General features: G+C 48.7%; 9 protein-coding genes across 9 annotated transcripts; 4 read left to right on the forward strand and 5 right to left on the reverse strand.

Moving 5' to 3' along the window:
* Nucleotides 1-392: 392 nt before the first annotated feature.
* On the forward strand, nt 393-892 carry LCP9604111_5262 (SCP2 sterol-binding domain-containing protein; the record flags this gene model as incomplete). The annotated part of the gene is made up of 3 exons (XM_039073053.1): nt 393-408; nt 458-667; nt 729-892. 3 exons carry the CDS (start codon nt 393-395, stop codon nt 890-892), a joined length of 390 nt encoding a protein of 129 aa, XP_038928724.1.
* A 164-nt stretch (nt 893-1056) lies between these two features.
* Nucleotides 1057-5722, reverse strand: LCP9604111_5263 (uncharacterized protein; the record flags this gene model as incomplete). The annotated part of the gene is made up of 5 exons (XM_039073054.1): nt 1057-2381; nt 2433-4694; nt 4746-5259; nt 5310-5618; nt 5669-5722. 5 exons carry the CDS (start codon nt 5720-5722, stop codon nt 1057-1059), a joined length of 4464 nt encoding a protein of 1487 aa, XP_038928725.1.
* Nucleotides 5723-6201: 479 nt separating this feature from the next.
* Nucleotides 6202-8345, reverse strand: LCP9604111_5264 (transcriptional regulator family TF; the record flags this gene model as incomplete). Its single annotated transcript, XM_039073055.1, has 7 exons — nt 6202-6403; nt 6458-7024; nt 7080-7157; nt 7222-7666; nt 7862-8094; nt 8150-8239; nt 8293-8345. 7 exons carry the CDS (start codon nt 8343-8345, stop codon nt 6202-6204), a joined length of 1668 nt encoding a protein of 555 aa, XP_038928726.1.
* Nucleotides 8346-9054: 709 nt separating this feature from the next.
* Nucleotides 9055-10948, forward strand: LCP9604111_5265 (uncharacterized protein; the record flags this gene model as incomplete). The annotated part of the gene is made up of 10 exons (XM_039073056.1): nt 9055-9197; nt 9266-9279; nt 9331-9403; nt 9457-9788; nt 9847-9990; nt 10074-10306; nt 10361-10558; nt 10614-10641; nt 10707-10826; nt 10872-10948. The coding sequence occupies 10 exons, from the start codon at nt 9055-9057 to the stop codon at nt 10946-10948; spliced, it is 1362 nt and encodes a 453-aa protein (XP_038928727.1).
* Nucleotides 10949-11775: 827 nt separating this feature from the next.
* LCP9604111_5266 (uncharacterized protein) lies at nt 11776-12705 on the forward strand (the record flags this gene model as incomplete). Its single annotated transcript, XM_039073057.1, has 1 exon — nt 11776-12705. One exon carries the CDS (start codon nt 11776-11778, stop codon nt 12703-12705), a length of 930 nt encoding a protein of 309 aa, XP_038928728.1.
* Nucleotides 12706-12913: 208 nt separating this feature from the next.
* On the reverse strand, nt 12914-13714 carry LCP9604111_5267 (SDR family oxidoreductase; the record flags this gene model as incomplete). Its single annotated transcript, XM_039073058.1, has 1 exon — nt 12914-13714. The coding sequence occupies one exon, from the start codon at nt 13712-13714 to the stop codon at nt 12914-12916; it is 801 nt and encodes a 266-aa protein (XP_038928729.1).
* A 316-nt stretch (nt 13715-14030) lies between these two features.
* Nucleotides 14031-15176, reverse strand: LCP9604111_5268 (uncharacterized protein; the record flags this gene model as incomplete). Its single annotated transcript, XM_039073059.1, has 4 exons — nt 14031-14078; nt 14135-14649; nt 14704-14781; nt 14840-15176. 4 exons carry the CDS (start codon nt 15174-15176, stop codon nt 14031-14033), a joined length of 978 nt encoding a protein of 325 aa, XP_038928730.1.
* A 2032-nt stretch (nt 15177-17208) lies between these two features.
* Nucleotides 17209-17561, forward strand: LCP9604111_5269 (uncharacterized protein; the record flags this gene model as incomplete). The annotated part of the gene is made up of 3 exons (XM_039073060.1): nt 17209-17264; nt 17326-17481; nt 17537-17561. The coding sequence occupies 3 exons, from the start codon at nt 17209-17211 to the stop codon at nt 17559-17561; spliced, it is 237 nt and encodes a 78-aa protein (XP_038928731.1).
* A 1081-nt stretch (nt 17562-18642) lies between these two features.
* LCP9604111_5270 (glycoside hydrolase family 55 protein) lies at nt 18643-21301 on the reverse strand (the record flags this gene model as incomplete). Its single annotated transcript, XM_039073062.1, has 5 exons — nt 18643-19024; nt 19085-19177; nt 19231-20416; nt 20465-20923; nt 20974-21301. The coding sequence occupies 5 exons, from the start codon at nt 21299-21301 to the stop codon at nt 18643-18645; spliced, it is 2448 nt and encodes an 815-aa protein (XP_038928732.1).
* Nucleotides 21302-21854: the final 553 nt, after the last annotated feature.

Here is a 21854-nt window from a genome sequence, read left to right on the forward strand (position 1 = left end):
CACCCCCCCCCCCCCCCCCCCCCCCCCCCCCCCCCCCCCCCCCCCCCCCCCCCCCCCCCCCCCCCCCCCCCCCCCCCCCCCCCCCCCCCCCCCCCCCCCCCCCCCCCCCCCCCAACTGTCAACACGGGGAAGACTGAGAGAGGGACCAAGACTATGACCGGTACTAATAGAAATGCAGATCCTAGTCCAGTCTAGACAGAATCCTGGAGAAATGGCAACAAATAGAGCAAAGTAGAAAGAAGAATCACAGACACTGAGCTTCGGGGGAAAGTGTGGGGGCCTCGGCACCCGTGGAAGCCGAAGGCAGTTCACATGCTCTGGCAGATTGTCACTTATATTCACTCACCCGCCTTCTTGATTTACCATCACCTTGTACTACCGCTACATCCACCATGTCTCTCAAGATCGGTATAACCCCCTTATTCTGACTGTACCAGAACCCAGCTAATGAAAATAGATTCTCACCCCTCGTCCGCCGCCTTCGACGTGATCAACGAGACGCTCCAGGCCAACGAAGCCAGCCGCAAGGATGCCATCAACCAGGCCAAGGCTATCTTCGCCTTCAACCTGAAGAACACTAGTGGTGAGGAGGCTTCTTGGTACCTTGACCTCAAGAACAAGGGCGAGGTTGGACAGGGTCTTGCCCCTGCTGGCAGCAAGGCTGATGGTGAGTCTCCGTTCCTGATCTGCGGTTGATCTTACACATGCTAATTTCTCTTCGTCAATAGTGACCCTCTCCCTCTCCGATAATGACTTCGCTCAGCTCGTTTCCGGCAAGGCCAACGCTCAGCGTCTGTTCATGGGCGGCAAGCTTAAGATCAAGGGTAACATCATGAAGGCCACCAAGATGGAGCCTATCCTGAAGAAGGCCCAGGTCGGTGCCAAGTTGTGAAGATTATATACCCGTTTGAGAAATTATATACCAAGTCCCTCATCTAGGGCGCATATTTTCGGCCTCCTATTCGGATAGTTCGGTTATTCAACTCCGAGTATAACAAATGATCTTAATATGTACCGGGGACCGATCATCGCTGTTCGGATCGATGAATTCTAACTCTACAAGTCTCGCACATGCCCTTGTCGCGAAACCCGCCCCTGATCCAAAACCACAAAGTAATCCGCATCCTTGACAGCTTCTATGCGATGCGCAATCGTAATGACAGTAGACTGCTGCAGCTCCTCTCGGATAATCTGCTGAATCTCAAGAGAAGTCTCAAGATCCACGGAAGCAGTCGCCTCATCGAGAATGACAATTGCACTTCGACGAAGGACAGCCCGTGTCAGAGCAATAAGTTGCCGCTGACCCTGGCTAAGGTTCCTCCCTCCAGCCTCAATGTGCGTCTCAAGATTCCAGCCGTGCCGACTACAGAGACGCTCCAGGATTTCATTACACAGCTCATCGGAATAATCGCCTGTCGGGTCCAGATTGAGTCTGATGCTACCGGGGAAGAGAACAGGATCTTGCGTGACGAAGGTAACTCGGGTGCGCAATGCTTGTGTGCTGACGTCGGCAATATTGATGCCGTCGATGAGAATGCGACCAGACTCGGGTCTGATGACGCTCAGAAGCGACATTGCCATTGTGGACTTGCCGCTGCCAGTACGGCCGATAACCGCTGTGGTGGATCCCCCGGGGATGCGAAGAGAGACGTTTATAAGTGAAGGATCGAGATGTGGTGCATAACGAAGAGTTGCATCTTCGAAGACAACGTCGCTACCGTAAGTTGGCCATGCGGCAGGGGGAACAATGGTCCCAGGGGTTTCTTCTTCAATGTGGAGTAACTCGTCGACTCGTTCCACCGACACAAAGTCCATTTGAAGTTGGCCATACTGCTTGCACAATGCATGTGTGGAATCGACAAAGTTGTTGGCAGCAATAAGCACGAAAGCTACCAGTCCTGGTGTGGTATTGGTGTATAACGCCAGAGCTGTTAGACAAAATGTTGAGCAAGCCGACAGGCCCTCAAAGCGGTACATGAGCCAGCTCTGGAGAGACCAATAGAAATGGTCCATTCCCTGGAACTTGTCAACCACAGATATGACCCTGTTCTGGAACTGTGATTCTGCGTGGAAAGCTCGGACAGTGGTCAGACCGTGTAATAGCTCGCCGAAGTTGGACAACAAAGGACTCAGGGACACCATTTCGAGTCGTCGTAGGCTCTGAGATGTGGGGAGGAAACGTAGGAATACCGAGACAAATGCGACTGTGAGAGCTAGTGAAAACAACAAAAACACCGGGGTAGCGGTGGCGATCACCAGGACAGAAGAGATCCAAGTGATAGCCTGGAAGGCAATCACCTGGAATTGCTCACTAATATTGCCATCCACGACTCCAATATCAGATGTGAGACGGTTCATCAAGCGCCCAAGAGGGATTGTATCTTGAGAATTGGTCAGCTTTGTCCTGTTGAGTCAATCTACATAGAACTTACCCAAGTATCGGAAGGTCGCATGGCTGACTCGGACCAAGACCCGTCGGAACAAGGACTGCCCAGCATAATAGACGATGACCAGCATTAGAAGCTGAGCGACAAGGAGTGTGACCGCTTGGAAAGAGATGATGGCAAAAAATGTCCATAGCCAGGGTCGGACATCCTCACGCGGAGATGGTAGTTGGCCTATGGGGTTCGGAGGCGTAAAGTGTGTGCCCATGCTCAAGTTCGAGACTGGCCGGGTGCTTTGCGCTGACCTCTCACTCCAATTCGAGAGATCCCCTCGAAGAGCAGTTGTCCGCTCATACGCTTCTCCCCACCCTTTGAGGAACCATGATTGCCCGACAGCCATCAGTCGGTAGATCGCCAGAATCAGGACGAGGGTAAGCCACCACCGGTACTTTCCAGCCTTAATATAATTCCAGTACACTCGGGCCTTGACACCCCCGTCTGCCCGGTGCTCTTCCTCGATGAATTTATCAGGCACGGCAGCTGTCTCCTCCTCGAGGGTGGGTTCCGCTTCTGTTTCGTTTTCAATATCGACAAATTGCAGAGAAGACTCGGTCACGTCAAGCTTGAGGGTATCCTTGTCGTAAACAGTGGCATGGTTTCCACAAATATTGATAATTTGATCCGCAATTTGACGAACCAACGTAGTTCGATGCGTCACTAGAACGATACTTCGATCTTTCATCAAAGGCCCCGAGAAGCATTTGCGGACTATCAGCTCCGCAGTATTGTGATCTAACGCAGACAGGGGATCATCCAAAAGCAGGACCCGCGATGCGCTATAGACAGCTCTTGCCAGAGATACTCGCGCTTTTTGTCCACCTGATAAACCAATGCCATTTTCACCCACAAACGATAAATCGCCATGTTTGAATTGAGCAAGATCTGGAAGTAAGGCGCAAGCTTCTAGCGTTCGTTTGTAGCGCTGGTCATGGTAGGGTGCGGAGAATAGAATGTTGTCACGAATACTCATGCTTTGTAGCCACGGTGTCTGGGCGCAATATCCAACCATTTCGTTTGGAATATGCGCTGAACCGGAAAGTCTATCGAGTTCTCCTAGAAGAGCTTGCAGAAATGCGGTTTTTCCAGCACCGACCTTGCCAGTGACAACAGTCAGTCCTTTGGGGATGGTGACATTGATATCAACAAGGACGGGTGAGACCTTTCCTGGCCACGCAAACGAACAAGAATGCATTGAGAGTAGAGTATCGTTCGCCGGGGTTTCAGAAGGCAGATTCTCCTTGTCTGGTTCGGACATGAAGTCCTCGATACGCCCAAGGGCAATGAAGGCATTGATAAATGATGTGATAAGACCAGGAATATCCCGAAGACGAGTCTCTAGCATGGTAAATAATTGTAATGCAGGAAAGATAATATCAATCCGCAGCTCATGCCCGGCCAACAAGGTATACGCGTACAACGCAACCACTGGAAACACGCCACTGGCGAAAGCGTTGATAAAGCGAATCAGGATACTCCACAGACTAGTCACAATCCGAATATTCAACTCATGCTGTCGGGCCTCCATTACTTGTTGAAGCCAGTGATTCTGCCACCCGTACCATCGCAGATGACGGATTGCTTCCACAAATTGCGAAGTTATTTGGAGTCTTGTATCCGTTGCCACTCGTCTGACTCGCTCCCAACGTAGAAGAGCTCTAGTTACTAGGGCATTCATGATCTGTGCAACCAGGACGGCTAATATTCCCAGAAAACAAGACGGACCAAAGAGTGTCCAGACAAGGAAGGTAGCGATCACAAGTCCCAGTGGCTTGTCAATCAACGAATCAACCTCCCAGAATCTCTGTGCAACTTCATAAACATCTCCGCGCAAGAGGTTAAAGATTTTGCCGAGTGATGCTGCTTCTTTGGCTTGTTTCTGTGGCTTTTTTTGGTTGCGAGAAGTGATACGTTGCCAGAAACCCACGGTTTTGGTAGGGGGTTGATCGTTCTCTTGAGCTCCGGCCTCACCATTGACGCCATCTTCTTCGTCGGATGGTACTGGATCGCCCTCAATCATTAGTCCAGAAATGTTCTTTCGAGAAAGGGCTTTTTCGTAAACCATCATGATCATTTCACCCCTTGACCGTTCATAGCATCGTCTCCCGTACCACAGAAGTAACACCTGAGACTGTGCAGCGACAAGTCGAAGAGCGAAGGACATGAAAGCATAGGTCAAAGGTACGCGTTTTGGTCGGGACGGGTCTTTCATGGCCTGCAATAGTTTCTGCAATAAAACGGGAGTAGAAAAGTCTGTGAAAATTGTTAGCGATATAAGATAAAAGAAGACATCTAAATTCATACCACATATCATCTGGACAAGCGATATGGTTGAGATGATTAAAACATCAATTCCATTGGCTCTCAACAGCCGGCTGAGGACAGAACCACGAAGTCGACGAAACTTTTCATGCAGGCGGGCATGTTGAAAGTCAAATCCAAGCAACCAAACGTCTCGTTCATGAAGTTGTCTTTTGCGCCCAGTTAAGATCAGCGGTGCCATCCAAGACACTGTGAGGAACTGCCAGAGCCTCAGATTATCTTCTGGGGTGCGAAAGTTATTTGATGGCTGTTGACCAACAGCACTAATATCTATCGATGGCAAAGACTGTTCGCGGAATGGCATTAGGAGGATTGTTGCACAGGCTGCCGCCGCTGCCCCTGCGGCAATGTAGCGAGCAACAATCTTGAATTTCGGGCATACATCTGGGTGAGTAGCCAAAGAAAGTTCAATTGTAAATGCTAGAAAATAATACGAAAGCATCAAGATGGAACATGATCTGGGCCGCTTGACTGCGACCAGAATAGATGCTGTGGCCTAAAGAGGGATATCAGTAATTGATACTCCCAGAGACGGGAAGAACCGACCCATGAGAGAACAAGCGCAAAGGCCGAGGCGTCAATTGTCGGAGGAACAAATTGAACTGTCTCGGCTAGAAGCCCAGTAGCCGAAAATAGAAGGAGAGAGATAGTCCATCGCAATGATTGCTTGGGCTGATCTAGCGGGAGATCTTGAGTATCATGTTGCTCAGACACAAAAGGAACAGTCCACTTGGGGCGCCATCGCTGGCAGGAGTATTCAAGTATATGGCTTAATGCAATAAGCAACACTATTATGGCCGGGATGCATGCTAGGTATGGCAATGCACAAGGTGATAACCACGCATTGTGCGAGTCCTGGATTGGTCAGACGGTGCGAGCGGGAACAGGGGCCCGCGAGTACATACCCAGAATTGGTCACACTGGGATCTGGATGCACCTTCCAGCGGAATTTGATTCATGCTTGGTCCCAAGTGCAGTGGCAACTCTTCGCGGTAGCCTTGGGGACCTCACGAAGCAACGTGGGGCCGGATCAATATTCATCCGCGTGGCCCGTGCCATCTATACAGGCGGGTCAGAGTTTGGAATTTAGTTCTCGCCTAGAACATTATATAGAGAGTTTATAAACCGTGTACTTGTTTCAATGGTGTTGCAATTAGAGTTGTTGCCTTGCAGGGAAATATGCCGAGTCTATCGGGCGGTCTTACGGCTTCAATGGGCGGACTGGCGGAGTCATCCGCCGCGGGGCGGGCCGCCCATTCACAGTCCGGATGAACCTCGTCACAGGCAAACTACATTTTTAATAAAGCCTACTAAGGCTACTAAGTTAGAACAGTAATGGCTGGAGTATCTCCCCAATACCTGGCGCATGGTACTGATTTATGCTTGAAGCAAGGCAGGCTGCTTATCCTGACAACAGAAGAATGCGATATTAAAGCGGCTACATAGCCCGCCTGAGAACTCGTGTTTTACTATGTAATAACACAATGATCCCATGAATCTCCTGCATCAAAGAGCCTTCCACGGCAAATCGCTCGATGGTTTCTATCGTGTTCTTCTGCAAAGTATCAATATCCGGTACTAAGTGGGCCAAAGCTGGACAAACAGAGCCTAGGGTCAGGAGAAGAATAGAAGAAAACATCCTTAAAGAATCAAACATTAGTTGAGTCCAAGTATAAAGTATCTCGTAGACATACGTATGAATAATGATTTCTGCGCAAAATGACGGGCCCACCAGTCTCCGCGTTGAGGCATCCAGATACGTTCGACAATTGGCTATGCTGGACTCGCACTGTTTGAGTACCATAGGGGGAACATCATTCTCGGGTGATGAGTCAATTGCACAAAGAAGAAATGGTCTAGTTATGATATCCTTGGCGGAGTGGAAGCGGTGGAGCATATTGAGTTGAAGGCCAGTACATCGTGACGGATCGTTCATATCTGGTTTAATTGTTCGCGGTAATAAGTCAAACCAATTGTCGAGCTGCCGGGCAAGCTCTTGGGAGACATTCAGGATCGCAGAGAGCGATTGGAAGTCATAAGAGGGACTGTCGCTTGAGACTGGCTGTAGACCGAGGCTGCGCCTTGTCCAGTCACTTCCGTACATAGTGTGGTGTACTCTATTTAGTAGGCGACGAATGGATAGTTCGGCGAGGAAGACGTGTGTTTCTTTGGCGTCGTTATTTGCAAAGGTTGGAAAAGGTGTCAGATCAATTACATGTTCGATACCGCTTCGTGGTAAATGGTGTTCAGCTATCAGATCACTGGTATCAATATCAGCATCAACGTGATTTACCCGGATGGGACCAAGAAACCAACCACTCGGTGTCGAACGCTGCCCACGATAGCAGAATAATGCTGGATTTGAGGTCATGATTATCTGCCGAAGCTTGGCTTCTATCCCAAACAGATGCTTGATCAATAGCTGAAATCAAACGGAAGGACAAAGAGCTTAACGAACCGGCTATTTAAATACTGGATACTGGTGGAAGCCATGTGGACCAGTTTCCATGATTGCAGAGGGCGTAAAAGAAACCCAAAATATTTCGAAATGAGTATCAAACTCTGGGGGAGAGTGATTGTGGGACAAAATGAAAGTAAATATTCATTCATCAATATCTGCAACGCAGGTGAAATGAAGTCTGCCCCAGGCACCCAGTATGGAGACTTGGACTTTATCGGGTCAACCTGCTCGAGAGCTGCAGAGCCTAATGCAAGAACTGCAAGGCATAGTGCAGAGTCACAGTCAACGCTCAGACCGGCCCTAATATGGTGATCGTAAAGCCCCAAGAATTGGTCTTTGTCAAGGATTGGCATCTCAACATGGACGTGTTTGAAATACGCCTCCACTAGTGGATAAGTGCTCGTTTCATTGAGGATTGGCAACTGACTCGCTGTAATTGTACCTGGAACAAAAGATAGCTGGTGTGGCATATGCCTTTTTGATTCTGCGCGTATAAACAAGTCTGGGGGAAACTCTCCGAAGAGCGCCTTTACTCTAGTCATATGCAGCATATATTCGGTTGTTGTTGTATGACCGATGGGAATACTCATGGGTGGTATATCATGTTCAGGTGGTATGAAAGTAGACGAATTCGTACTTATAAGCTGGGAGATATCCGCCGGGTTTGGTCTTGACGGAGACGAAATCAACATGGTAGAAGGATGAGAAAAGTCCGCTCTTTCATTCTCAGATGACGGCGGGAGTGTGAAATCACCACTCCTTCTTTCACCAGTCTGGGGTGTTTGAGGGAGTCTCGGATGACTCCATAAGAAGTTCTCAATTGCATCGAGACGGCGAAAGAACTCCGAAGAGGAAGTTTCCCCTCGAGGCCTGTCGGGGTTCAGTAACGATGGCGAAACTTGAAAAAAACAAACGGGTGTCTCACCTCGCAGTATCAGCTTCATTATAAACACAATCAATACCTGAATCCTCACAGAGGCTACAGGAGGGTATCGCACCATTGCAGCGACGTTTCCTGCTTGTCTGTCAGCATGAGGAAACTTGGTCATAGGAGTTAGGGGAACCTACCGCCTGCGACAATAGTTGCATGCCAAAGAAGCACGCTTACGACCAGTTTCCATGTAGTAAATGATATGGGCTTCAAGGCTTAAAGCCACCTAGATGAACCGTGTTGGCGTTGATGTCGATACAAGACGGGAAAGTCCGCCGGGAACCCGCTTCCACCCGTGAACAGATTTTGTTCCGCCTTAGTCATCGACACTTCCGCCCGCTCGCCCAGCCCTGGGGAAAGCTTACGATAGAGGAAAGATAACTTTAATCTTATTTAATACTTAACAGCTCATCAACCCTTCCAATATTGTTTTTCGTTCTCTTCTCTTTTATTTACTGGGAAAAATCTCTCTTCGACCTGGACATCTCCATCTCCATATTCCTTTGCAGTACGGAGAACGGAGGACACAACGCCCCTTGCCAAGAACACCGACCCACACCAAGGCCGTTTACCAGTCTTCTTTGTCTTGGTTCCTTAGGTATATACTATTGTACAATTAGGCTGACTCCTATTCAAGATCTTTGTTTTCAAGGTCATTACTCGTTAAATTCAAATTATCTGAAGCCGAAGACATGGCCACGTCTAAAAATGAGATTCAAAGTTGTTTCGGGCCGATCTTCGGGAAACTCTCGGCTCCACCTGAGTTCCCCGGCTTTCAGAGATTTTTTAGGGCTTGATCGAGATCGGGATTACCCGATTCTTTTCAGTCTTTGAAACATATTGAGAGCTATTAAAGTTAGAGGTCTAAAGTCTCGACTAAGTCGCGTGGAAGGAACACCATGTCGGACGAAAAGTATGTTGCGGACAGCAAGATCGAGAGACCACTCGAAAAAGACGTGGAGAAAAAATTGGACGCGACGCAATTGGAGCCCTTTGGAAATGAGGACACAGCGGAGGTCAAGTATCGGACTATGAAATGGTGGTGAGTTGTTAATTCCTGCATAAAGATTGTGAATTCGACCATGGACATGGCTAATCAAGCTTGAAAAGGCACTGTGGAATGCGTGAGTAGCTAAATTTGAGATCAAAAGCTTGGCTCCTAACATCAATTGCAGTCATGATCGCAGAGAATGTTTCTGTCGGAATTCTGTCTTTGCCATCCGCAGTGGCTACCCTTGGAATGGTTCCGTATGTATTCTCTTCGACAGCTTCGAGATCCCATAACTAACAATGTCAAACAGCGCTGCTATTATGATTTTGTTCGTCTCTGCTCTTTCATGGTATACTGGCTACGTCATTGGCCAATTCAAACTTCGCCATCCTGCAGTTCACAGCATGGGAGATGCCGGCGAGATCTTGATGGGTCCTTTCGGCCGTGAGTTGCTAGGACTTGGCCAGCTGCTGCTGTTGATCTTCCTCATGGCGAGCAACATTTTGATGTTCAACATTCTGATGAATGTATTGACCGATCACGGTACCTGCACGTTGGTGTTTGGTGTCGTTGGACTGGTCATCTGCTTTTTGGGTGCCTTGCCTCGTACCATGGACAAGGTCTACTGGATGTCCGTCATTTGTGAGTGCAGTCATGACACTTTTCAACTCAGATGAGAACTCAACTAATGTGTATGAAGCATTCTTGAGTGTCTTCGTTGCGACAGTGTTGACCATGATCACCGTGGGAGTCGAGAGCAAAGGACATGTCAAGAACGAAGCGACAACGGATGTCAGCTTCCGCGAAGGTTTTTTGGCGGTGACAAACATCATCTTCGCTTACCGTAAGTTAAACAGTGAATCGCCAAATGATGACGGTGACCAGCACTTGAAATAAACCGAGCTAATCCAGAGACCGATCTTATAGTCGCCCACGTTGCGTACTTTGGCTTCATGTCTGAAACAGAAGACCCACGTACATTCAACAAGTCACTCGCCATGCTTCAAATCATCGACACCACCCTGTACCTTGTTAGTGCACTGCTCATCTATCATTACGTGGGACCGGAGACAGCCACCAGCGTCGGCGTGCAATCGCCTGCCATTCTCTCTCTAAGCCCGTTGATGGGCAAGATTGCCTGGGGTCTTTCAATTCCAACGGTGAGTTTATTCTTTTGGTTCGTCTTCTGTATCCCACTTACTGATTCAATACAGACAATTCTTTCCGGAGTTGTCTTGGGTCACGTCGCGTGCAAATACATCTATGTGCGTATGTTCCGTGGGTCAGACAAGATGCACGGCCGAACCTTACTGTCGATTGGGTCCTGGGTCGGTATCTGTCTCGCAGTCTGGGTTGTTGCCTGGGTCGTGGCAGAATCTATTCCCGTGTTCAATGATCTGCTGAGTCTGATTGTAAGTTTATCGAATCTCACTCGACCGGGAACGTTTGCTGATGTGGAGATTACAGAGTGCGGTCTTTGGAAGTTGGTTTAGCTGTAAGATTGACCCCCCTTTCCATCATTGAATTTCAAGATCTGAACAAGTGCTCACGTATCATTAGTCGGACTCCCGGCGATCTTTTGGTTCTATATGAATAAGGGCCGTTACTTCCAGAACTGGAAGAAGATTGTTTTGACGATTACCAATATTTTGGTCTTGGCTATTGCCTTTGCTATTGTAGGTATGCCCCTACTTATATCCAGTTATGGTGGCTAATCCTTTCCAGTGCGGGTTGGGACTATGGGTGTCAGGAGTCGCCATTCACGAAGACTCCAGTTCCAGAAGTTGGTCTTGTGCCAATAATGCGTGATTGAAGAGTTGAAGTTTGACGTATTCGAATACTAACAAAGCCAAACTATGCCGAGTCTGCACATGGCATGTCGGTTAATCTGCAACTGGTTGGCCACGGACTCGAAGAAAAATCGTTGGCGATGGCGGATTGTCATCTGAAATCCATCGCCCCGTGACTAGGACGAACCAACACGAATTCAGACATTATGACTCCAATATCAACAGACGTGATTTGAGATGGAATATGCAGCATCACGGCCTTGGCGGTAGAAAGCAATTGTGCGTAGAGTGGCCGTTGCACCAGGACGAGCGCGCGACTGGATGAGGCAAGCTCTTTCTAACCAAAATCTAACGAGGCCGGAGACTCGCACAATCGTAGTCGAATTCATGGTCAAACCTGTTTCTGTGTCAATTTTTGGCAGCCGATCGAACAGGCTCAGGGGAGGAAGGGGATGTTGTAATTAAGAGGAATTATTTCCGAGCGGCCTCCTTATCTCATGAGAAAGAACCTCAAATACACCAATGTACTTGGCAATCTCAATACCTTCAGACAGCGTACTTTAGTGGATGTCGGCAAAGGAAAATCCCCGACTCCCCCGCTTTGGCGGAAGTGTCCCGCCTCCCATCCGCCTTTCCCCACCTGACATTATCGTATCGGTGTGTTACTTCCCCGCCAGCGTCAGAATTATTATTCTCACAGAGCTCGCTACTTCAAACTTGCTGCTGGTAGTGATCGTCAAGGGCGGTGTATTCACGCTCCACATACTTTCCACTCCTTCTTACATCCTCTGCGCCCAGTGTGAACTGTCTGTCTTGGAATTTAGCCTTACAGAATCAATATGCCTACCAACACCTCAGCAGGAGCGAGTGAGGACCAGCGTGCCTCTCTGATTTCCCGAGTCCTTCCTAGAATGACTATGTCGGAGGGATCAAGTCCGCTCACTCGCCCCCTCGCTCCAGTGCCCTTTACAGATGGTCGCTCACGAGCAGAAGCACGATTTCAAGTTCAGGGCAAAGCCATAGTCACCGGCGGAGCAGGAGGACTAGGCTTAGTCTCTGCACAGGCTCTCCTGGAACATGGACTCTCCTCACTATGTATCATGGACCTCCCCAGTACGTTGGAGACGTCATCAGAACAAATTCAATCACTAGCATCAAAGTTCCCCTCTGCCAATATAACCAAAATTCCCCTGGACGTGACATCAATGGAGTCAATCGAAGCCGCATTTGAACAAGCAAACAAGACAATGGAAGGTATCGACATCCTCTGCTGCTTCGCTGGGATCCCCGGCTGCCAACCATCCCTCTCAGTAACACCCGACCAATTCAACAGAGTTATAGACGTCAACCTAACTGGATCCTTTTTCTGCGCCCAGGCAGCAGCAAAGCGCATGGAATCCTCAGGCAAAGGCGGGTGTGTTTTATTCACTGCGTCGATATCTGCCCATCTTACCAATTTCCCGCAGCCGCAGGCGGCTTACAATGCGAGCAAGGCTGGGGTCGCGCATATGACTCGCAGTCTGGCTGCTGAGTGGGCTGTTCATGGGATCAGAGTAAATAGTATTAGTCCCGGGTATATGGATACTATTCTTAATGCTGGGGACAGTTTGGCGGATGTTAGGAAGATTTGGGATTCTCGTTGTCCGATGGGCCGGATGGGAGATCCTGAAGAGATTACTGGGGCTGTAGTTCTTCTGTGTAGTTATCGTGCAGGACGGTACATCACTGGTGCTGATATTGCTGTTGATGGGGGGACTTTGGCTCTGTGACAATATGGTAGATGTTAGCTACTTTTCCCCTCCTGTCATTGGTTCCGCTTGTCTTTTCTCAGTCTGCATCGCGGGTGTGCTTCTCAAGATTTGTCTGCTTACTTCTAATTCTCAAATCAGTTTCAAAAAAGTAGTGTTTCTTCAAGAATTGTTCATTGTATCTTTTTAAATACAGAAAAGACCGCACAGCAGCTTTTTCCACTCCTCTTTACCGGCAGATGTAACCTCCATCAATGCGCAGATCGGCACCAGTAGTGTAAGTACTAGCATCACTGGCAAAGTACACATACGCCGCCTTCAACTCCTTAGGATCACTCTGGCGACCCATAGGAATCATCTTATTCCAACCCTCCTGAATATCAGCAGGCACAAAGTCTCCCAAACCGGTATTAATGTATCCAGGCGAGATACTGTTGACACGAGCAAAATCCCTCCACTCATTCGCCAGCGAGCGAGCCATGTGAATACACCCAGCCTTAGCGACATTGTACGAAGTCTGCTCCTGAGGGTAATTGACAATGTGGCCGGACATCGAAGCGGTGATCACAAAGCTTCCCTTGCCGCGCTCCTTGAAATGGGGGCCAACAGCCTTCGCACAGTAAAAGACCGAGTTGAGATCGGCCTGGATGACATCGTCCCAGTCCTGAACCGAGCCCTCGAGAACACCTTTATCGGCAGTACGGCCCGCGTTCGCGATAAAGGAGTCGATCCTGCCAAAGTCGGTGATCACGTTTTTGACCAGCTCTTGCACTTCGTCCCATTTGCCTGTGTCGCATTTGTAGGCCTTGGCTTTGACTCCGAACTCCTCTTGCAGGGCTTTGGCGTTTGCTTCGGCGCCCTCGGGGCGCGATAAGTATGTGATGGCGATGTTGCCGCCCATTTCGGCACAGCCCCGGGCGGCTTCGTAGCCGATTCCTCGGGGGCCGGAGGCGCCGGTCACGACCACGACCTTGTCTTTAAGACTGAAGAGGTCTTTGAGAGAGCTGGCTTGAGGGACTTCGATAGGCATGGTGGGCGAGAAAGGGGAGGAGTTGAATAGGTGTATAGAAGGAAAGATGAAATTATTTTGAGGATTGTTGGTTTGTGTGGAGGATTAAGGGGTCATAGAAGGGATCTATGGGATCTTTATACCTTTTCATCGTTGATGGGGACTCGGGTCCAACCTTCCCACCGTACAACTGTGCAACTTGTTTTGCTCTCACTTGAGATGTTGTCCTTCTCCACCCGGCGGGACACTCGGCGGCACAATCCCGCCAGCATTTCTGTGGGCACTTTGGAGGGGCGGATCTCTCAAATTATTTCTCATTTTGGTAGATAAGATAAATTTAGAAAATAGCAAACGCATTAGGCGGGCTAGCGACACCCCCGATGACCTAGACCGAGTCTGAATCAGCACAATCCCCGCACAGTCAATAAGCGGGAAACCAACCTTCAAAGGCATACTAGACAAGAAAAAGCTATAGCGTCCACTAGCCTTGCAATGTTCCGATAATTTCTCCAAATCAAACATCTCCCCAATAGGAGTTCCCCAGCCCGCCAGCACCCACTCATGTAAATTGAAATTCGGGTCCGCATGGGCACCTCTAATAGGCGCACGCTCAAAACTCGGCGCATCACCAGCGACAGCAGAGAATTGATGCGCCCATAACCATCGTACCATACACTCTGTCGCCTCGACACCGCTAAAATCGGGCGATGATCGGAGGGCTAGGTCCTTGCGCTGCTGGTCGTCCAGCTTGTTGTATGCAGCCGTGAAGCCACTGCGGATAAAGAGAATGTCACCCTTTTGAAAGTTGAGGTTGTGATCTTTGACTACTCGTTTCAGGTTTTCGACGGTAATGGTCTCGGATTTGAGGGCGGAGGTGGGGATTGAGTTTGTGGTGGCCCATTCTGCGTAGTCGAGGAGGACGCCGCGACCTGTTATTCCACCGTGTTCACATATGGCTGAGGGGTTGAGATTAGTACGGGGTTAATCATGTACCTTGAGGTGATGCATACAGTGAATTCCAATGATGTCCGAGCTTTCTATCTCTTCCGTGGTATGTCCGTTATAAAACTGCCTGGATTTCTGGTTTGCTAGATTCGCCAACCAATAAGCAATGATCTCAGACGCCATAGACGCTCAATAACGCACCGTAATGTCTAAATCCATCCCATTGGGTAGACCCCTGGCTATTGAATGCCAAGGTGTCATCATGAATACAATTTGGACTCCGAAGAATAAGCTCGTGCTTAAATGGATTGCGATTGAAGCTTGGATACGAAGGCATGCTCAACGGCCAGTCAAGAGAGATTCGCACGCCAGTTTTGATTTCCTTGGCGGCTTCGACAACCCGCTCGGGGGTGAGCAGGTTCAATGTCCCAAGTTGGTCATCTTGTCCAAATCGACCCCAGGCATTCCCTCGTGGGCCTGTTGGGTCTAGTGGAAGGGAGTCAAACGAGATCATTGCGTCTTCAGTTGCTTTCGTCATGATGAACGGCCCCGTGAGAGGAAAAAGAGGCTGAAGGTGTATATATGCTGTTGTTATACGAACGGGTATAGCTTTAGCTCTTAAATGGAAGAGGCGAACATTAAATACGGCGTATAATAGCTCAATGTCAAGACAAAATTGCGTACTCGGATATGAATCCGCGTGTGGGGGAAGCTTATAGACCTCGGGATGAGCGGGGTCTACGGGGTCACCCCGGAATGGACAGCTCGGGAGCTCGGGGAAATAAACCCCGCGAGTGCAAATCATACAATACCGTTTTTTTAACAACTAGTTACAATCAATACTGCAAATTCACTCGGAAGTATTAAGAAACTTGAGGCTTCGTTGATTTCTCGTTCCCGTGACAACAATTGCTAAATCAGCACATGAGAGCCAATCTAGTACTGGATACTACATCTTTCGAATCGACGATACTATATTCGTTGGGGTCATCACCTTCCCTTCCCGTGATGAAGACAAACAAACGTATATGTTGGGTGTTTGCATCACTATGCTGATAAATAAGATCAGCGCTGTCACCCTCCCCTGCGGAATACCCATCTACCAACTACCCGATGATGATGAGCGACGATGAAGACGTCATTTGAAATGCCGTTCTATGCGACTGAATTGCCCTGCCCGCTACCTACTGGTACTGAAATCGAGAATGCCCCGGACTTATCCATGCGACATGGAGGGCGAAGAATAGTCGGAGTAGGCCAGCATTTTGTTGTGAAATTTGGACTAGGTGTCGATCTTATTGAAGGAGAAAGTATGTTATTTGTTCGGTATAATACAAACATCCCTATCCCGCGAGTCTTCGCCCTATATTCGGATCTAGAGATAGGCAAAAACTTCATTGTTATGGAGTGTGTTCTCGGTCAAATACTTCTTTCAGTATGGCCGCAACTTATAACATCGGAAAAATAGGAAATACTGAAAGACCTGTAGGGATACTTTGACAACTTGTGCCAGCTTCTATCCCTAGAATACTTTGGTAGTCTTAACCAAAGACAGCTTCTAGATGATATATTTTGGACACAGGAGCCAGATCTATTAGTGAATGGTCCTTTTAACTCTGAAGGCGATCTCAACGAAGCAATACTACGAAAGTATACCTACAACGGAGGCCCGTACTATAGGGCAGAATATCTTCAGAAATGCTTTCCTTTTGTTTTTAAGGGCAATAAGGCGACATTTACCCATAGTGATTTATAAAGAAAGAACATTATACTATACAAGAAACCTCATCGAGACCAAGAAGGGGGGCGCGTTGTGATAATTAATTAGGAAAATCCGGATGGTATCCAGGGTATTGGGAATATTGCCTAGCTGTCTGTGCTTTACGATGGGATGACGACTGGTCCCTTTGGATCGACGGTATCCTATCACCGTGTGTCTCCGAGGCTGCATACTTTCAGTCACTACGCCTAGAATTATGGTCATAGGGATATTCAAAGTCATTTCGTCCAACTAGAGAGGATGTGATCGAAATTTTGACTAGATTCTTACATTAGGCATAATAATCTAGGAGTGGTTAAACTATAGAATTTGAGTATTGTGCTAGTATCAAAATGGTAATAAGTTCTTTTGTCAAGAGAGAGAAAATATAGATGCTGGAAAAGAGGGGCTGGTGAACCCCTTCATGCAGGATATATAAGGGGCGCATACGATCCCACTGCTACCTTGTCACCCTATCGCACAAGGAGCCGCAGAAAGGTATATATGTTGCGATTGCCTTTCTTGGATTACCCTGAGTCTCGTTATATCCGACCTTCTCCTATTCTCACCCCGTTTGCATCCTCTATCTCCAACCCCAATCGCGCACAGCCCTTCTCGGGGCGTGCAATAGACCAGGAAACGGTACTTGGTGAGACCATTTGGAAATCATGTAATACGCATTGCATAAATATGGACTTAGGGGTTAATCCTCATGCGTATACAAGTGGTCGATGGCTTCGGAACGATAAGCATCAACGCCAGATACGCCATCTTGATATTAATTTTGACGAACTCTGCCGTATCATGGAACATGCGGCAGGAGTTCAGTTACAACAGAAGTGGCCCTATATGCCAGGCGACTAGAAGGTTCGATTTGTAGATGCCATCTACAGAAAGCTTAAAGAGATGGCCGACATTGACTTTCCAGCCTATGGAAGCTTATATCTTTCCACCCCTTCATTGGGCTCTTTCTCTGGGCTACTACTAAATGGCGGCTTTCGCCTCGGACCCCACTGTGGAACAAGATATTGGGATTGTGGCGAGCGCAGATACGACCAGCATACACTTCCCAATCAAGGCCCTTGTGAGTCTCTCCTAGCCCATTCTTCAGAAGATGATGGCTAAAATTTGAGGGTAAGGGTTGACATTGACTGCATACTCTGATGGCCTAGTGGATGCAGGTCTTTCAAGAGTTCCACCGAATGACTCCTAGATCTCAAATCGACCATTCTATCACGGCTCAGTTCAGTCACATTTAGACCCTCTCGAACGTGGTCGTACAGTGCTCCATTCGATGTCTGCAGATACCCAACTACATGATGCAGCTGCGCCAATCCTCTTTCACCCCGACCTACATAAGAGGAACATATTTGTTTCGGATGATGATCCCTCGATTATAACTGGCATTATTGATTGGCAGTCATCCAGCATAGAGCCAGCCTTCTGGTATGCGGATGAGATTCCAGACTTCGCAAGTTGTTCGCCTTCCTCCGAATTGCCTTCTGGGAATCTAAACAACAGCGAGCTATGCAGAGACACCTTCGAAGTCTGTACTCAATTCCTCACCCCAAAGCTCGTCCTCCCTAGGATGATGGATGAAGGCATGTTCCGACCGCTTAGGTACTGCTACAGAACGTGGAAAGATTGCGCTGTTGCTTTCAGGCAGGAGCTCATTGAAACTTCTAGGGACTGGGAGGCGCTAGGACTCGTTGGCTCGTGTCCATTTGTCTCACCGAGACCGGAAGAACTGGCTGTTCATCGAAAAGAATACAGATGCTTTGAGGCGGCCCAGAACCTAAAACGTGATTTGTCAAACTTGCCTGATTGTGCATCTGATGGATGGGTTCCTCCAGAGATTTGGGAAGAGGCAAAATTACAAAACAAGGCAATGTTCGATGGGATGTTGCAAGCTGTTCTGACAAATGAAGATCCTAATGAGGATGAACCAATTAGGGATGAAAGGGACCTGAGAGATATCTGGCCCTTTGATTTGCCGGACGAGTAGTTGGTCTCATCTCTCATTAAGTTCCATAAGCTTAGGGTACTCTTTGAAGACATGCATTATGCGCCCCCTACGGAGATTCAAGCTAAAGAATTTCTTGAAATCAGAGCTGTGTATCATTAAAGCTCAAACGCCTTGAGAGTCAACGATCTTGGCAACTAGTCCAATTTACACCACTGAAACTGCATATGTACTGGATGATCTTCGGCATTCACGACCTTTCCCCTTCCATAACTAAATACCCTAGAAGGTGAAGTACGCAATAGTAGCAGCGAACGTAGCCAGATTGTCGCCAACCGTCGCCAACGCAGTACCATCCTTCACAATCATATAGCTTGTCCCAACAGTGTTCAACCCATATACCACCAGTCCACTTGTACTGCCCTCAACGCTGAAGATCATACTTTGGCAATCCTCTGGAAGGGGGAAGGTGGAGCAAGTGGTGCTGTAGTTGTTGAAAAAGCTGTATAGCCCAGCCCCGTAGATAATCACATCCTTGGTATTGAGAATCCGAAGACCAAGAGAGTCGCAGTTTCCGCCGAGACAGCTGCTATAGTCAGGGTCATTGAGAGCCGAGTTGGTAGGGTACGGGCCGTTGGCTGCATTGGGATTTGGTTGATAGTATCTGCATGCAATTGGTTAGGACAGGAGATGCAAGGGCAGCAGCACGTGTTGGATCACTTACGGAGTTTCTGTTTGTATGAACCCTGCCACAATCGAACTCGCGCCTGAGAACTGATACTGATACAGCGAGTGATGCTCGGACGCCGTTCCGTATCTTGCGCCGATGTTAGTTATGAGAAAGCATTGTGAGGATTATCTGTCACTTACAACCAGACATTATTTCCTTCTACCAAGAGACCGCGACCGGTATAGACCGAGATTTGAGTATTAGTAGCGCTCTCAAGGTCATGGTCGGCGGTCCATAGCCAGACATTCTCCAAGTAAACACCACTGGCGACTTTGGTAATGTGCATGGACATGTAACCAACCTCACAGCCTGCCGAGACAGCTGCAGTCGTCGGGCACTGAGCAACCTGCTGCTGAGATCCTTGGAAGCCCCCGATTCGAGTGTGAACATCCCACATCCCAGCGCCTGATGTCGCTGCCAAGTTCCACTCAATGAGTACAGCGCCCGGCGTGGAGCCCGCGGTGCTCACTATCATATCAGACCATTCAACGAACCCAGATTCTCCAGATTTGCCAATTTGAACCACCGGAACGGGATTGGTAATGCTCGACCATACACTGCCGGTTGCCATGATGACAGGATATGCCTCTCCGACAATCCGAGAGCCCGGTGGGACGTAAATAGTGCCGGTGACTTTGTACGTTCCTTGATCAAAGAACACAATCTTACCTGCAGATGCGGCAGATGTCAGCGCAGACTGAATGGCTGTCGTGTCATCGGTTGAACCATCTCCCCTGGCGCCTGCACTTCTAATGCTGACAAACGAAGCAACTGGTGATTGCTCATACTGAGGCTTTGACTTGGTAAAATATCTGTTCGATCCACCAGCAAGCAAAGCGCTAGGACGTGTCGGTGCAGTGAAAGAGCCCTGGAAGTTGGTCGGTCCGTTTGGAGTATATTTGTGGCCTTGTCCCCAAGCAGCAATGGTCGTAGAGGCCCCCGAGCCAGCAAGAACAGTACCACTGACGCCTTTGACTGCAACGGGGACGTTGTTCAGAATTATGTTCTCCAGAATGAGACTTCCAGTTGATAGTGTGGAAGTCTGCCAAGCGGTATCGACAAAGGTAGGGCAGTTTTGGATGGTGCTGTCAAGGATATTGACCGAGCCAACGAGTTGGGCCCCAGCACCACCATTGCTGATCGAAATAGCAGTTGTGCAGTTAGTCAAAGACAGACCTTGATAAGTCCACCCCCAGTTCCAGATCTGAGAAATTGCGGTCACTGAATTTGAAATGGCCAGGTTCCGCATTGTGAATTGCTGGTTGCCAATATTGGCACCATAGAGGCCACCATTAATTACCACATCGGTCAACCAGCCACCAGAGCCTGGTATTGGATTAGTATAGACCTAAAAAAAATAAAGTAGCAACATACCATTCTCAATGAAAATACCCTGGTGCTGTGTTCCAGAAGCAGAACTCATAGCAATGACAACGTTCTCGATGCTGGAAGCTTGGCCAGTCGGCCAATGAATACCAGTCGCAGCAGTACCGGCAGGGATTGAGGTCAAGTCCAATTTCAAATTGCGAACCTGTCTGAAGAACACATTCGTCGACGTCCAGCCCTGGTTTCCATCGCTCTGGTATTGATCACCGTCAATCAGCCCCAGTCCGACAAAACCTGCGGTTGCTTTTATAACAGGCATTGCATTCGGGTTGCCAATCAGCTGGGTGAAATAGTAATCAATAATCGACGATGAGATCAGGTACGTTCCCGATGGGAAGTAGACTATCGCAGGAGTCGTGGTCGAGGATTGTCTGCTTGCCGGGCCAAACCGGCCACCGGCGCTTATGGCCGCATTGATCGCGGCCGTATCGTCGGTCACACCATCACCTATGCTCACTTTAGTACGTCTCAGGTAGTAGCGATCCTTCAATGCACACCTATAGCTCCGTAGTCTTTCACGTTTCGGAAGACTTGGTAGCCAGAAGGGTTCGAGTTGAAGGCTGCGACTCCTTGGTGGGCGATGTCTGCTAGCCAGTACGCAGCGTCTGCTGCTGCCACGGCTGCAACAGGAGAGTTGACCACGGCGACCTTGGTCTCGAAGCTTACAGCAGCCGAGGCAGTCTTTGTTGAAGCACCGAAGGAAGTATACTGCTCAAAAGGGAGCATGGCAGAGCTGACTATAGCATCCACAGCGGGGATCTCTAGTAGCTGTGCATTGGCACAAGCCACCAAAGAGAAATACTTGATCACAAAAGAATAATACATCTTGACCCTGAATCATTAAAGAGGTAAGTTGGCGAGGCAGGTGCTTTCGATTCACGGGCTATGGAAGCATGGGCAACAGAAGCCGGGGACAACGTGGTTTATGTATGTATAGCGACCTGGACGATGCTGACAGTAGACACAATCGGATAATGCAGGCATGCGCATGACAGAAAAGGGGTAGAGTCAATGACCCTGTATCTTCAGCCGAAAGAAAAGCAAATTAAGGAATCCCACCCCGAAATACCACTCAAGACGGGGAAATATATAGCGAGTGACTGCAGACCAAGGATATCCATTGGCTATTTATTTCCGAGGAGGTCAATTTTCCCGTCATGCCCTGTTCTCTGTTTCATGTCCTGGAGGTGTCCTAGTGGAAATGAGAATGTGAATAAATGGCGCAGATCTTTTCCCCACAAGAGATGAAGTACCCTGCCTCTACCTGCATGTCAGCCAATAGCCAATCGATGTCTACACAGCATAGAGCCCGAGCTAAACTGTGAGTTTGGCGTGGGTGTTTCCTGATAGGAATGGAATGTGACTAGTTGAGAATTCC

This window comes from Penicillium roqueforti (genome assembly GCF_015533775.1).
Source record: "Penicillium roqueforti strain LCP96 04111 chromosome Unknown scaffold_12, whole genome shotgun sequence".
NCBI lineage: Eukaryota > Fungi > Ascomycota > Eurotiomycetes > Eurotiales > Aspergillaceae > Penicillium > Penicillium roqueforti.